The 16,351-nt window shown below is 49.9% G+C and overlaps 1 protein-coding gene across 1 annotated transcript in view; it reads left to right on the forward strand.

Annotated features, from left to right (window-relative positions):
* Positions 1 to 16,351, forward strand: part of TRANK1 (tetratricopeptide repeat and ankyrin repeat containing 1) — a 97,452-nt gene that overhangs the window by 68,834 nt on the left and 12,267 nt on the right. The window contains exons 14-20 of the mRNA XM_053904040.1: positions 910 to 1,109; positions 1,425 to 1,562; positions 6,197 to 6,343; positions 8,268 to 8,424; positions 10,128 to 10,216; positions 13,942 to 14,045; positions 14,157 to 14,289. Of these exons, the coding sequence (XP_053760015.1) occupies positions 910 to 1,109; positions 1,425 to 1,562; positions 6,197 to 6,343; positions 8,268 to 8,424; positions 10,128 to 10,216; positions 13,942 to 14,045; positions 14,157 to 14,289 (968 nt within the window). The remainder of the gene's footprint in view (positions 1 to 909; positions 1,110 to 1,424; positions 1,563 to 6,196; positions 6,344 to 8,267; positions 8,425 to 10,127; positions 10,217 to 13,941; positions 14,046 to 14,156; positions 14,290 to 16,351) is intronic.

Consider the following 16,351-nt stretch of genomic DNA (forward strand, 5'->3'; position numbering starts at 1 on the left):
GTATGCCCATTTCGTGGCGTTTTACCAAAGACGTAGTATTCTATCTGGTGTTAGGCAAAGGACACGTGGCCCCTGTGAACAGCGGAGAGACCCAAGATGATCTGTGTTCAATTCAGCTTCAAATCCTGTCACTTGGAGGGGTTTGCTAACTTCTTGGCCCTGGGAGTCTCTGCTCATAAAGGTGGGATTGTCTGGTCTATCTCACTGGGCGGTCCTGAGGATTAAATGAGATAATTTTATGAAGGTGTTTGTTGTGCGGTAGCGTTCAGCCAGCTGACCGGCTAAGATAGGACAAGACAAGACAGGACAAGACATGACAGGAGCTTAGTGAGAAACGGGTCCCAGGGAGAAAGCTCTTCGCAAAACCGCTCTGCATCTTAGTCCTATCTCGGCTGGGTATAAATGTGGTGGAAAGGTGATGGAGGCCTTGGCTGCTGCCCCCAGCTAACATCCAGCACTGCAGTTACCGTGGCAACATTTCCAGTGCTCCAAGCTCCAAGGGTCAGAATCATTTTTGTTTCCTCACCATCTATACCAGCCCCTTATATTAGCATCCTAACAACACTGATTGTTCAAATTACATTTCTGCCTTGACATTTCTTTATGAGGTGTTTTTCTCTAATATGAACGTAGGTCGAGAATGAGATCCCACCAACACCTTAGCAACGCGTCTCTGCCTTCATCCCCTGTCCCCAGAGTGATTCCGCACAGGGTCAAAGTGGTAACCTAATGGGAACCCGAAATTGGCTTGCAGTGATCCACACTCTCAGGGCCAATGCTGCTTCTCAGGACAAAACCACACACATACCACCCCCCCCCCCCCAACACACAAGCACAAAAACACAAAAAAAAACCAGTCGTGTTGTTGTGTTGTTCATTATGTGACATGTGTTTTCTCCTTTATGTCAGGAATCCTTAATCTGGCCTCTGGAGTGGTGGATTTACTTCAGTTCTATTTCCCAGAATCTTTTGATCGCCTCCCCAGGGACTCTGGCCTCTTTGATGGTCCCAAACCAACTGTCCTGGAGTCTTGTAGTGTAAGCGACTTGGCAATTTTGCTCCGAGGGAACAAAAGGAAAACCCAGCCCATTGAATTTGGAGCCCACCAGGTGAGCTTCTGGGGAACGCGTGTTGTGAAATAAAAAGCAGTGTGCAGTTGAGAAAAGGTTCGGGAGGCCGAATTATTCCACAGTGTAGAGTTCAATAGCCCCTCTTCCTGAATGGGTGAGTGTCAGAGATGGGCGAGTGAACGGTTATAAATATTTCAGCTAGCCTGGTTGACCAATTCCTTGCCGGCCACTTCTCGTTTAAAGACGTTACTTGCCTCCCACAGAAATAGAGTGAGCTTTTACCAGATTTCTCTTTGTAGAATTTGATGGTTTTTTTCTTTCCTACCTTCTTCTTCTCCTCCCCTCCTTCCCCAGGTAATCCTTGTAGCTAATGAAGTGGCAAAGGAGAAAATTCCAGAAGAGCTGGGGTTAGCACTTGTGCTCACCGTTTATGAAGCCAAAGGCTTAGAATTTGACGATGTGCTCCTTTACAACTTTTTTACTGATTCTGAGGTATGTCATAGTGAATTCTGTTCACGCTGTGCATGCGTATGTATGAGCTGGGCTTCCGCTCTGGGAGAGGCAACTTGGAGCTGAGTAGAAGTGAGTCTGTCACAGGTACTGGTTTCCGTTTTAGAGCATCATCCATTTGGTGGTGGGGGGGGGGGCTTGTTGTGTTTGGATACGGGTTTTGTCAATGGCTGCGGGTGGTTTTCTAGTGTGTCGGGCTGGTTCGCCCTGCCCTACTCTCTTGTATTCATCTTCTTCCGAGTGCCTGGTACCCAAGCGCCAGCTTCCAGTTTTCACTAGCTCTGTTATCCTTGACTCCCAAGGATGCTCCAGTTGGAGTGAGCTCTAAGGAGAGCCTTACAAAGGAAGGCAAGGTTAGCAGTGTCCACCCTATGAGGACAGAACTGGGCAAGTTCAGTTCATAGAAAGAGAAAACTCCGGGAAGACAAATGAGGCTTGGTTCCTGCCCACTGCATCAGGTAATGTGGGGGATGAGGACAGCTGCCCCGCCTGGGAGCTCCCTTCTGGCATGGCTTCACCACTGCTTGCGGCCCGTGTAGACGATGGCGGTGAAAGAGTCCCTGGGTTGACCCCCAGTGACCTCCGTGCCAGCCCACTGCTTTGACTTGGCTCCCGAGTCCTTGGGAGGGTCTTTCTTCCCAAGCTCAGTACACTGTGGGTAGAGTCAGCAACTCGAGCCGCTGGTTTCTCTTCACCACTCTCTTTTGATGGGGGCTCAGGCTGGATGCCGACTGTGCTGTGGGGTCTTCTCTGGGGACGTAGCTGGCTGTGTCCTTGTCCCTGTTGCAGACTTCCCACTGCACACGTGCATGCTTGAAGGGGCTGTTTTTCGTACTTGATTTAGGAGCACTGTTAGCTTTGACACCTTAAAATCTGTCCCGGAACTGACCGTTCACAGGGGGTCCTTAGCGTTTTCTTTCTGGTCTTTTAAAAAAATATGATTGCCTTGATGGTACCTAGGACTAATATTGCTATGGGTACTTTACGGCTTATGAAGTACTTTTTGAAGGCCTTGTTTCCCGTTATCCTCCTCTAACCCTCTGAGGTTGTGTGTATTTTCATCATCCTCATTCTACAGGTAGAGCTGAGGGTTGTGGGAAAATAGTCATGATGTAGGTGCCAGAGCCCGGAGACCAACTCAGATGCTTTCAGTTCTGAGTCTCGAGATCTTTCCTCTGTACTCCTTTCCTTTTAAAGCCCTGCATGCAAATGGGCTTCCAGAATCTTCCACGATGAGTATGACATTGCCAGACCTTAAGTGCATTCTTTTTCTATTGACTTTTGCTAAGGCAATCAGATGCACTCTCATTGACCCTGGAACCGTTTTTAATCTCTGAGGACTAACTCTTTTCTTCTCATAATACATCCATTGGTCATGGTTGGACCGAGGCTCTGCTGAAAGAGGAAGGGGTAAGACTTTGTTGTTCCTGTCCTTTATTAAGTGCCGGCTGTATGCTTGTGCCAGTAAGAAGCCTGAGGAGCTGTGGGCCTAGGGATCTGTAACTTGTGGTCGGTTCTACTTGTGAAAGAAAAATCCAGTTATCCTGTCTCACCTTGATCCTGGAAATGACAAAGGCGAAAACATCTTGGCCCTGTGCTCCCACCAATGGCTCCGTTTGTCGCATGAAACGAAAATAATGCCAAATGGAATCTTTTGGTAACCGCCACTTCATCTGTGCATGCGATAAGATTTCTAAAAAGGCTTCTGATGGGGTGCTTCTCCGTTCCCGGGGGATGTAACCATGCCTTCCCCGGCACAGAGCACACCCCCTGTTATCACAGACAAACTCAAGCCCAACAAACGTCTCATTTCTAAATGAGAGGAAATGCTTTAATTAAAGCAGAGGAAAGACAGGGATCACTTAAGTCTTCAGTCGCCTGTAGTCTGGCTCCTCATGTGGGGTTTCCTTCGGGGTGACTGGCTGAAGGCTGCTGCAGAGCAATGGTGTTTTGATACGGGCGACCGTGGAGAGTTCCCTTCTCCATCCCTGGCCTCTTCTTCTACCCCCAGTTTGTGTTTCTGGCAGACACTCTCTTTGAGCATGTGTATGTGGGGGGTGGGGAGTTCTTGTTGCCTCGTTGTGAGTCTTCGGTCTAGAGGATTTGTTGTGACCTGTTCAACTGTAGGTGCCAGGGCCATCTTCTGAGACGGGAAAGGGACCAAGAATGGTTACGCCAAACCCTTCTCTTCTAGGATCTGGCCTCAACTGGGGGGAGCAGCAGTCATTCTCCCAGTCACCCCCACACTCTCCTCCTGTGGGGACTTGGAAGGGTGCCTGCCGTTTACTCTGCCCCCGTGGGGACTCCTTTCCTTCACCCTGGCCTGTGAAGAGGACGGGAGGGACTTTGGAAACCACAGCTTTTATGGGTTAATCACTTAGAGAACAGGCCCACCTTTGGCCTTCCCAATTCTCAGTCCCAGTAGAAGGAGCTGGAAGAGTTAAATCCTGCTTCTTTGATGCTCAGAGGTGCTGGAGGCCCGGATTCTTGCCACAAAGACACGTGCTCACTCCTCAAAGGCCCTGTCTTGAAAGTAAAGTGTGTTTTATTCCTGGAGGCAGGTTAGTCACATGCCCGATGAGTGGCTTTGCTCCTCATTCAGTGGTTTTAAAATACGCTGGTGCTTCACAAGCCCTTCTAAGGTCAGCCGGTCTGCTCCTCGCGCTGTCCCCCAGGAGAGCCTCGCACATGTCAGAACACTTGTGTCTTTTGCCTGCCTTCGTTGGCACGCAATTCAGTGACCGTGAGCGGCTCTGTAAGGCCCATAGTCATAAGGACGTCTGGAAGGCTTTTTTTTTTTTTTTTTTAAACTTCCAACCACTCAAATGATTACATGATTCACATCTTGTTCAGAGCGTGGTGATTCATCTCACAATTGGTTAGTAGCGTGGCCATTTTTACATAGTAGGCAGCGTATAAAGCATTTACCCTAATACTTCTATAGCGTAAGTCCTGGAGTGACTTGAGGGACGTCATGAACCGTATTCTGCTTCATGTTTTCATCGTTCTTGAGAAGGTAGCACCATGTGATTTATTTATTTATTTATTTATTTATTTATTGTCATTCAAAGGATGAATTTTTATTTTATTATTATTATTATTATTATTATTATTTAATATGAAATTTATTGTCAAATTGGTTTCCATACAACACCCAGTGCTTCTCCCAACAGGTGCCCTCCTCTGTGCCCCTCACCCACCCTCCCCTCCCTCCCACCCCCCATTCACCCTCAGTTTATTCTCAGTTTTTCAGAGTCTCTTATGATTTGCCTCCTTCCCTCTCTAACTTTTTTTTTTCCTTCCCCTCCCCCCTGGTCTTCTGTTAAGTTTCTCAGGAGCCACATAAGAGTGAAAACATGTGTTATCTGTCTTTCTCTGTATGACTTATTTCACTTAGCACAACGCTCTTCAGTTCCATCCACGTTGGGTAGCACCATTTTATAAATGGAAAAGGTAAAGGCTAGGGACAGTTAACTAGCCACTTTCCCAAGACGCAGTAAAGTCTGAAATCTGAAATTTCATGGGAATTCTGCCCTCTAAGTCCGGCATGTATTCTGGGCACTTTAGCTTCGCCACGGTCTGCCAGCCGTGACGGCCAAATCCAGCCTACTGTCTACTTTTGTACCGCCTGTGGCCTAACAGTGGTTTTTACATTTTTAAATGGTTAGAAAGAAAATCCAAGGAAGATAATATGACATGACACATGGAAATCGCATTCAATTCAGTTTCAGTGTTGGAAAACAATGTTTTATTGGAACACACCATGCCCATACATCTACATAATTGACTCTGGCTGGTTTTGCATCATAAAGGCAGAGTTGAGTAGTGGTGACAGAGGCCACATGGCGCGCAAAACCTAAAATATTCATCACCTGACCGTTTAGAGAAAAAAACTTGCCAACTTCTGGTCTACGTAGTCACTTTGTGGTATGAGTTTGGATAAAGGGACGCGTGGCTAAAATATCAACTCCTTGTCAAGCATCGTATTGTTAGACACTTGACGTTGATGATCTCCTTTTATTTCCCCCCAAACTTGGGTAGTTCTATCACCCCCATTTTTCAGAGCAGGAGTGGGAGACCAGCGGAAACAAATAAACAATTTGTCTGAGGTCACATAGCTGAGAAGAGAAAGAACTGAGATATAAATATGTTCTTTCTGACATCATTCTACCGTGTCCACAGTTCCTGAATGTTGTTCCATCTTTGCTTGAATAGTTAGAAGTGTTGTCATATATGTCTTCACAGCTGACACTAAGTGGCATGTCTAACACGTTGTGAAAAGGGGTGAAGGACACTGGATTCCTCCCTCCCTACTGCTTGCTGAAGTTACTGAAACAAGAAGCTTCCTGGGTGCTTAGCATTCCTTCTGGAAGTGGGCACGTGTGCCTGGCTTCTCAGCTGTCTTGGCCGAGTGTCCGGGGGAGTTTTCACGGTGGCTTCCCCGTTCCCTGCCTGTGCAACCTGAGGTCCCCCCAACTGAGGCCATAGGATGGCCGCCTCCTTACAGCTGGGGCTGAGGGCCCCAGGCCAGGAAAAGGGGGCTTAATTCACCGTGAAGCTGTGTGTACAGTTCAAAAGCATATTCTCTTGGTCTCTAATTTGTCCTTGTTGTTCAGGCTTACAAGGAATGGAAGATCATTTCCTCATTTACACCTTCATCATCCGACTCCAGACAGGAAAACCGGCCACTGATTGAAGTGCCCCTGGAAAAACCCAGCTCCTCTCAGGGTCGGTCTGTTGTGATGAATCCAGAAATGTACAAGGTGATTTTCTGCCATTTGTCCACACGCTGGTTTGATGGGGAGGCAGTAAACAAGGTTTGGATGAGAAGACGAGGTTGAAAACAGAGTCTGGTACTTGACTGGTTTTTTTGTACGTCAGCAATGGCGAGTGGAGGATGGGAGTGGGCATGGCTGGGATCTCAGTGTTGGCAAACTCTCTTTTCTCAGCAGAGAGTGGGGCTTGATGGGTGGGGCACTGTCCTGAACGTGGAGGGGGGAGGCTTGTTCTTTCTATCCATCTCTGGCACTCAGCTCTCTTTGGAAATTTTGATGTTGCCGACAGGGAACTCAGACGTGAAATGCAGGGCAATAGTTAATAGAGACTTGTATACCAGCCTTAACTGTTGTTGGGGAGAAAAAATTTTCTCTACATTTGAGGATTCTTCTATCTTCTAGTTGGTCTAAACATTAAATCGACAGGAGATAGATTAACAGAAGACAACAAAACTTAATTATGTATGTACAGCAAATCGACATAGACCTGAGATTCCAAAAACAAGCAAAATGAGGTGTATACGTCACCCTGAACCAAGGAGAAGGGGGTAGGGCTTTAGGGCTTCAAAGGGAAAGAAAGTAATTCACAAGAAGATGAAAAAGATAAACGTTTGGTAAGCAAATGTTTGCTGGGTCATCCAGAAACAATGGGACACAGAAAGGAATTTACACAGAGTTTGCTACCATTGTTCCTGTTTACCACCCCTTGTTCATATTATACTGTACTTGTCTCTGGTGATTGGCCCCTTCCTGGAGCAGGTCCTCTGTCTACATTCTTTTAGGCAGTCAGGGAGAAGGTCAAAGTTTCTTCCTGAGCCTTTCGTTTCTTAAAAATAATTGGCCCAGGGTGCCTGGATGGCTCAGTCATTAAGCATCTGACTTCAGCTCAGGTCATGATCTCACAGTTTGTGAGTTCGAGTCCAATGTCGGATGAGCACGAGCCCTGCTTTGGGTGAGTCCTGCTTCTCTCTCTGTCTTTCCCTCCCTCTCTCTCTGCCTCTCGCTCACTATGCCCTCTCTCTTTATCTCTCTCTCAAAAAGAATAATAATAATCCACATGCCAAAGAGATGGTAATCCACATTTTGGGGTGGCAGATTTTGCACGCATATACTGTTAAGGGACCTGGCTTCCCCTTCCCTACACCCCAGCTACCTCACTGAGAAAGAGGCTAAACCCGAACAGTTCTGCAGAGTTTTTGACCGGGGGAGGTTGATGGGGCCTCAAGAGAGTAAGGGCAACATCACAGAAAATTGAGCCAGCAAAACCAAAAATTTTGGGAGAAACTCCTGCCCTAGTTTAACGTCTCATACAAAGTGCAAAACAACCAAGCAGAGTAGCAGTCATCGGGCACTGCAGAATCAGAAGTTAAATCACTGCCAAGCTATGCAAACCTCTAGGTAGCCACAAATCGGCTCTTGTCTTGAAATGTGCATTATTTAATTAAGTAGGCCTTCTCCACGCTCAAATCATAATACCCTTATATCTGTTGCCCTCAAGCGTGGCATAGGTCATGAGTAATTTTGTACTAATGACAGTGGTTGTAGACGTGTATGAGTGGCTTAATTTTTAAAAGTAAGTTACAGTAATTGTGTAAGATGTAACCATTGGGAAAACTTGAATGAAAGGTGCGTGGGACTTCTCTACACTGTCTTTGGAACTCCCTATGCACCTGTAAATATTTCAAAATATAAAATTACGTTAGGTCCAAGGGCAGTCCCGTGCTAGGGTTGTGCTCCCTTGTTAGAGCTCTGCTTACCTGTGCTGTGACCACAGTTGAGTTCCTCGTGTCCCGCCCGTGCCCGGGCTATACTGACGTTGGCTTTTTGTGTTTCACCCACATGAGTAAGCCCATCGAAGTGTATTGCGTTGAAGGTTTAAACAAGAGGCTGTCTGTCTTTGTCCTCGATTTAGCTCCTCAACGGAGAGCTGAAGCAGCTATATACTGCTATCACACGGGCCCGGGTCAACCTCTGGATCTTTGACGAAAACCCAGAGAAGCGGGCTCCTGCTTTCAAATATTTCATGAGAAGAAATTTTGTCCAGGTTGTGAAGACAGATGAAAATAAAGGTGAGATCTCCTTAAACTCTTCTGGCTGTTGGATACAAAACCGGTTACCCCTGACTTCTTCTTACGATACCTGTGAAACCTATACAGGGTATAGGTTTTTGAGAGCGTGCTTTCTTTCCTTTGCACATTCTTCTGAGAAATGAGCGTTCGTATTTACCGCTAAGGTATGTGGGAAAGTGTGATTGTAATGGGATGGGGGGAGGTTAACTCCTGCAGGGAAGATCTTTTATTGGTCCTTTGAAAGTGAAGGTCACAGAGGGCACCTGGCTGGCTCAGTCAGTAGAGCATCTGACTCTTGACCTCAGGGTCGTGAGTTCAAGCCCCATGTTGGGTGTGGAGCCTACTTAAAAAAAAGCAAAAGTGAGGGTCATGGGCGAGGGTGAGAAGAAATAGGCTCTGTTGGGGGAACACAAATTGCTATGGTCTTTGGACAGCTGATTGGCGATACCCATCAAAATAAAGAATGTGCAGCTTTAAAAGTGACTCAGCAATTCTTGTTCTAGGAGACTGTTCTAGAACATTCCTGTATGAAACCTCAAAAGTTTATGCACAAGAGTGTTCATCACAGCACCATTTGTAATTATCAGAAACTAAAACAACCTAAGTGTCAAGTGTCCACCAACGAGGAGCTGTTTATGGCGGCTCCTCTGGTCCTGCGACACGTGAGTGTGGGTTGTTGAGTAGATATGGATGCCTTTTACTTCTTCCCTTCTGTGCTGTTTGCAGTGTTGAGAAAGCCAAACCAATATTGTGTGTTGTTGTGATAACTTACAGAGACTGGCTAATTAAAAACCGGAATGGAGGTCTCCCAGTAGGAGAACTAACGGAGAAACAATCAGCCCTTCATAAAGGAGAAAATTGCTGTCTTTCTTGTGGGTTAGCTGTTGAGTTGGCTCCTCTAGGCCACAGTTAATTTCTCCAAGGATGGGGGGAGGCGCAGGGCTCAGCCACGGTGCAGAGGTCTGCTGATTTGCTGAGCATTTTCCAGCCAGTTGTATGGAGACTATTTCTGGTTACAGCCAATGGCTCAGCTGGGGACCAGGGTGAGACGTTCTATTCCTGGGCCCTGGCGGTTAGGTGTAACAGGGGAAGTTGAAGTCTTGGAGTTAAAAAACCCTAGCTTCTCATTAGAACTTTCTACCTATGCGGCCACGTGACCTTGTTCAGGCACACTGTCTCACCCCGGGCTTTCACTTCTTCAGCGAAAAGGGAGCGAGTGGGCTGGCCTCCCGTGGTTGTTCTTGGCCTTTCCTGCAGCGCAAACTCCTTTTGGTCTCAAAATAGATTCTGGCACCTGTTATAAAAGATCATCAGGAGAGGCAATTTTCCTTAATTTAAACATTCAGAATGAAACCAGATCACAATTTATTTTCCATCTTGGTGCATGAAGAATACAAGAAAAGGGCAGTCTTTGCTGTGTTGTAAGTTGCACATGGGAAAGTCTGTGAGAACATCTGTTCCCACTGTGCAGGGGAGCTTGGGCTGAGCGCAGTGACTGTGTTTTTTGGGTTTCTTCCTCATGGGCCGGCAGAGTTCATTGCCCTGTGCCGAGCTACTGTGGAGCTCTGCTGTGAAGGTAAAATGTCCCCCGGGTGCAAGGGTCACCTTGCCCGGGTGCAAGGGGGGCAAACTTCAGCCCATAAGAGCACATTTAAGGGAATGAATGCCCAGAGAAGCAAACCCACTTTTCTTTTTCATTTCAGACTTTGATGACAGCATGTTTGTTAAGACCTCAACCCCTGAGGAATGGATCGCGCAAGGAGAATATTATGCTAAACACCAGTGCTGGAAGGTAAGTGCTGGACCAGGAGCCTGGGGGTGAGGTCTTTGTGACTGGGGACCTCATCAAGGCCTCACAGGCAGGTTTTCCGCCATCCAGCTTATCACCAAGATAGGGCAAAGGTTATGGCTGTTGTGCTACTTCTTCCGAAACATCAGGTCGCCCCGCGATGAAGTGAGCTTCCTGTCCTGCTCCTTCCCCAGCGCAAGGGTGACGTCCCTTCCCTGTGGCCAAGTGCCAGCATGTACCAGTAGGAAGAGGGAGTGTCATGGCTTCTGCCCCACCCACAGACCCTTCTGTTAATTTTCTTTTCCTCCTGTGCTCTTCGTTTCCACTTTTTTTGCTGTCATCCCACCGCGTTTTAAAATAGTAGCAGATTGGGGGCGCCTGGGTGGCTCAGTAGGTGGAGCGGCCGACTCTTGATTTCAGCTCCGGTCATGATCTCATGAGCCAGTGAGATGGTGAACCACGCTGACAGGGCAGAGCCTGCTTGGGTTTCTCTCTCTGCGCCCCTCCCCGTGTCTCTTTCTCCCAAAGGAAATAATAAATAAACGTTAAAGGAAATAAAACAGTAACAGGTTGGTCACTGGTTTCTCAAACTGATCCGACACAGACCTGACTGCCAGTCTGGGGCTAGTGAGCATGGGTTAAGCTTTATCACCAGACTGAGTTGACCAATTCTGGGCCACGAGCCGTGTTGCCAGCGTGAGCAGCCTTCCTCCGGGCAACGTTATCGCTGCTGGTCCTTTTGAAGTAATGAAGCCAGCGTGAGAAGCCCCATCCCTCTCCCACGGTCAGCATCCCTACACGTCACACGGTCTCAGGTGAGGCCCCAGGGCCTGTGTGTTTGCCGTGATGCGGTGGTAACGATGTCTCCACCCACAAGGCACAGACACCTTCAGCCCAACAAGCTCATCTTGGGCCCCGTCTCATTCCTTCCCTGTGTCATCTGCGGCTTGTCAGGTGACATGATGACTGCAGCAGGTGGCTAAGCAGCCCATCCTCCCCAGCAGCAACCCAAGCAGGGCTGAGGGCAGGCACTTTTCTCCTCAGGGGTCTCTTTCTTTATCAGGAAGTCCCCCGTGGACTTCTTCTGACATCTCACTGCTCGGTACTAGGTCACGTGCCCACGCCTGGTGCAAGGGAGTCTGGGAGGGCAGTCCCATCCTGCGGTCTCAGCCCTTCATGGAAGGCGGGCTCTGCCATGACGCATGGGAGGGAGCGGGGAGTGCTGTGGGCAGCTAACCCGCAGCCGAGTTCGGCTGTAGCTCCTGTAAGTCTCAGCCAGGCCACCCACGTCTGAACTCAGCAGCCAGTCGGCAAGCAGGTCGGCTTCTGGGGGTTAGTTGGCATTTGGCTCAGGTGATGGGGGTGAATGGGGACACGGGCCCCTCATCGTCCAGCAGATGAGCCTGGGCTGAGCAGCATTCCGAGTAGAGAGGGAGGCAAACCATAAGAGACCCTTAAATACAGAGAACAAACTGAGGGTTGATGTGGGGGGCGGGGAAGAGGGGAAAACGGGTGATGGGCATTGAGGAGGGCACCTGTGGGGAGGAGCACTGGGTGTTGTGTGTAAGCGATGAGTCACGGGAATCTATGTATGTAACGCTGTATGTTAGCCAACTTGACAATAAATTACATTAAAAACAGAACGAAACAAAGAGTAGAGAAGCCCATGAGGCCCCCTGAAGCCTGGCCTCGGAGCTGGCCCTGTATTACTTGGCTGTGTTGTGTTGGCCAGAGTAGGTCACAGCCCAGATCTGAAGGGAGGAGACATAGGCAGCAGTCTTGGGAAAAGCTGCAGAATTATACTGTGAAGGGGTGTGGACCGCTACCGGGAGCACTGAAGGACTGTCGCCACCTTGCGATCCGTCCTAAGGGGTGAATATGTAGGATTTAGCTGCCAGAAGTGGACAGAGCTCTGAAACTTTACCCACTGCCCATCTTTGTTATAACTTGGATGCTGTTATAAAACCAAGATTCTCTTTGGGGGCAGCAGCAGAGAGGGGAAATATGGGCAGCAGGTATGGATATGAACTTGGAAAACTAGACGGTCTTTCCCTTTACTCCCTTCAGAACAGTGTTGGTGTAACCTATACATGTCGCCCAAGCATTTCCAAGTCTTTAGCCCTTTTTAAATTATTATTGTTATTATTAATGTTTATTTTATTTTTGAGAGAGAGAGAAAGAGAGCAAGCAGGAGAGGGGCAGAGAGAGAGGGAGACACAGGATCCAAAGCAGGCTCCAGGCTCCGAGCTGTCAGCACAGAGCCCGACGCGGGGCTCGAACTCACGAACCAGGAGATCGTGACCTGAGCCGAAGTTGGAGCTTAACCGACTGAGCCACCCAGGGGTCCCTCTAGTTCTTTAGCCCTTTAAAAAGACCTTTTGAACGTTCGAATCTAAAATCTTTTTATGGGAGCTGGCCCCGACGAGAATGCTATAAAAAGCTTTCTCCTCACCTGATTTTGTTTTGACTCCGCGAAAGGACTTCAGGACCCAGGTTGTTTATTGAGTTTTTGGCTGCATGTCAGTGAATGTTCCAGAACCACCATATAAATGGCAACCACTAGAGGTTCATTCACTCGATAAGCTCCTGTTGAACTACTGGCCAAACATTGCGTTTAGGTTGCAGGGATACGATGGTGAGCAGGACACACACGGAAGGGCTCACGGCCCCTCCTGCTGCAGTTGTCACAGATGAGAGATGAGCTGCCCTTAGAACCAGCTGTCCTGGACAGGTTGGCCAGGAAGGATGCTCCAAGTAGGAGCCTTGAGCTGAGTCCTATGGGCTGAGTGAAGTTAACTGGGCAGAGAAGGAATGGGAGAGCGTTTCAGTTAGAAGGAGCAGCATGTGCAAAGGCCGGGTGGTTGCCAGGAGTGTGGCACAGGTCATTGGAACGCAAGGAGGCCCATGAGGCTGGGGAGGCTGAAGCAAAGAGCCTGAGGGAACAAGATGTTGTCCCATCTACTTAATCCTTCCCTCGCCCACGCTGAGACCTAATCTTTACCTGCTGGACCAAACCTGACTTTTTGCCCTGTAGCCTGTGCGCTGAGACGTGGCGTCAGCATTCCTATTTTAGAAAAGCAGCTTTCTGCAGGCCGGGATGGGGGTCCAGGCCATTCTCCTGTGATGCTTTTATGCCCACCTTCTACGTGCTCAACACAGAGGCGCATGACCCGGGGGTCTGGCCAGTTATCTTTCAGAAGATCCCCGTCTCTATCCCCATCCCTACCCCCCTTTCTGTGTTCCCAGCTCTTCCACCAACACTCCCAGGTAGCTATTGTGGTTCCGGACTAGAAAAAACCCGTGTGGGTGCCTTTGGGCCAACGCTCCGTGTCTCTGACCTGAGGTTGCCAGTGCATAGGACGAGACCGATGAAGCTTCTCACACGTGGCTTTTGGAAGATTAAGTGAGGGTGTTACTTACGGCGGCCTGTAAAACTAGGCCCTGAATCCCTTTTCCATGGATTCTGGGCACTTCCAAAAGGAACCTTTGAATGGGAAGGGTTCGCTGGTAACGTTACTGGGCTTTGTCCCGTGAGGTCGTTTTCTTTAGCTCATCGGCACGTTCCGGCTCCTCCCCTCAGGCTGGGCCGGGGTGAGACTCACTCCCTTGTCGGTGCACACACGGGCGTGTGGGTGTGTGTGTGTGCGCGTGCGTGCGTGTGTTTAACCCTCGTTCCGTACGTCACCTCCAGTTCCTTGTTGGGAATCAAAGCCTTCTGCCCGTTCCAGGTGGCAGCCAAGTGTTACCAAAAAGGAGGTGCGTTTGAGAAGGAGAAGCTGGCCCTGGCCCACAACACCGCCCTGAACATGAAATCCAAGAAAGTCAGCCCCAAGTAAGAGTCCCGGGGGGTCATCTCGGGGCTGCTCTGGTGAGAGCCGCGGGTGAAACCTAGCGGGGGCTCCGTCGCCGGTCCGCGGGTACTCTGTTTTGTCTCCTCCTCCAGGGAGAAGCAGGTGGAGTTCTTGGAACTGGCCAAGACCTATCTGGAGTGCAACGAGCCAAAGCTGTGCCTCAAGTGCCTGAGCTGCGCCAAGGAGTTCCAGCTGTCTGCCCAGCTGTGCGAGAGGCTGGGGAAGGTGAGGCCCAGCCTGCGCTGTCGCTGGGAGAACCGGGCCACCCCGGAGCCGACTCCCTCAGCCCCCGCTTGCGTCAGGGAGGGGCCCCGGGCCTCCAAAGAGGGACACGGCAGCCCCGAGGACTGCAGGGCAGTCGTTTTCTCCACGCGCCCGAGCGTTTCCACGGCTCCAAAGATGTGTGTGCGTGTCCACGTCCGTGTGAAGGTTTGCGATCCAGTGTCAGTCACAGAGGGGCCGAGTGTTCAAATCAAAGGGCCGATGGGCTTTGGCATAGTCCTGCCTTCCTGTCCTCCCTGTCCAGGCCGGAGTCTGCCTGTGGCGATGGCCCGGCATGACATGGCGGTTTTCCCGCGTTCTCGGTCACTGCTCTAGTTGCCAACCCATCTGGCGGGCCGCTAGCCACAGGTGGCTATTTAATTTACAATTTAAGTTAATTAAAATGTCGAAAAATAAGAAATTCAGTTCCTCGGTCCCACTAGCCACGTTTCAAATGCGCATTGCTACGAGAACATTTCCATCATCGCGGAAAGCTCTGTTGGGCAGAGCTAATGGTCTAGAGCATAGCTACTCACTGCGGGGTCAGCGGGCTGGCGGGCGGGTCACGCAATTTCACGTGTCTGCACCAAGATTAGCACCAAAGGTCAAAGTGACCAGTGAGAGACTGTTAGGGCAGTTCGGCACTGCCGTGACATCCAAGTGGTGATGATTTTTTTGGCGATTCCTTTTTCTCCTCGAGACAGAATTGGCATGGAAAATCAGTTGTAGATGCACGACGTAATGATTCGATACATGTGCGTGCTGCGAGGCGATGCCCACAGTAGGTTGAGTTAACATCCATCACCGTACAAAGATTGTTTTCCCTCGCAATGAAACCTTTTAAGATCTGTTCTCGGAGCATCTTTCAAGGGTGCGGTACGGCATTATCTGAACTCACACGGTTCACGTTCAGTGTATCCCTTGTGAAGGATGGGAGGTGTAGAGCGAGGTGGTTCGAGAAGCTTTGCTCTAGAATGCCCAGCTCGGGCTGCGGTATTCCCCCATGTAAAAGGCTTTCCAGCAGGAAAGTGGGTTTCCACGCCTCTCGTCTCCCCGTGAAACCTAGTAGCTCCTGGATGTGCAGAGCATCCCGGGCATTGGGTGGGGTGGGAGCGGCACCTGCTGGGGACTTTGAAGTGTGGCCCCCAAGTCAGTGTAAAGAGCATGAGGCCCTCATGGTGCTGCCTGCCCGGCCCCACATTTATTAGGGTGTGCGACCTGTTAGGGTGTGGGAGACGGGGATGGGATAGGGATTCCCCTCTGGGAGGGAGTTTGGGTCCTAAGATTCCGGGAACTAGCGTAGCTTCTAACCTTTCCACGTTCCTTAGCTACCAAATCCTCAATGCCCTGTGTCGCCACCTTGGACCTACTCGCTGACAACTACAGGGAACCAGCCTCAGCCTTTGCTTCCCGTTTTTGCCCAGCAGTGCCCGCCTTGACTGAGTCAGAGACCTTTTCCTTATCGACTCACTTTGCCCACCGTCCCACCCCCACCCCCAGCCTGGAGAGCTCTTCCTCTGAGAGTAGGGGGCTCAGGGACCAGGAGGCCATAAGTACAGCCTGTGCTCCCTCCTCCGGGACTTCAGCACCTTCAGAACGTGGAGGCCACCCTGCTCCCCTTCCGCGGGTTTGGCCACCGGTGGCAGCCTCGTCTGCTTCCTCTCCCCAGTACATTCTAGCAGCTCCAAGCCCCAGCCAGGGAAGGGTCTAGTCCCAGCCCCCTCCCTGGAAGGGTGTGCAGCCCTCAGCCAGCCTCAGACCTCACGTGGTCATCCTGCCACACTAACCGGCACGATTCACGTTGACCAGCTGGGCAGCAGCCTTCGTCTGTATCCTTAGACCAAATTGTCCCCCTGTTCCCAGCCCCTAGATGTGTGTCACCCCTGCCAAGAAGTGTTTTTGAGGGGACCCTGGGGATGCAAGACCATTTTGCAAGGATTCCTCTGCCTCATCCGCTTCTTGCCTCTTTCCTGAGAGCGACATTGGCTCCCTCGGAAACTTCTCAAGGCCCCTGCTCTGGACAGCA

Source organism: Panthera pardus, unplaced genomic scaffold (assembly GCF_024362965.1).
Source record: "Panthera pardus isolate Hobbes unplaced genomic scaffold, ASM2436296v1 HiC_scaffold_16, whole genome shotgun sequence".
Classification (NCBI taxonomy): Eukaryota; Metazoa; Chordata; class Mammalia; order Carnivora; family Felidae; genus Panthera; species Panthera pardus.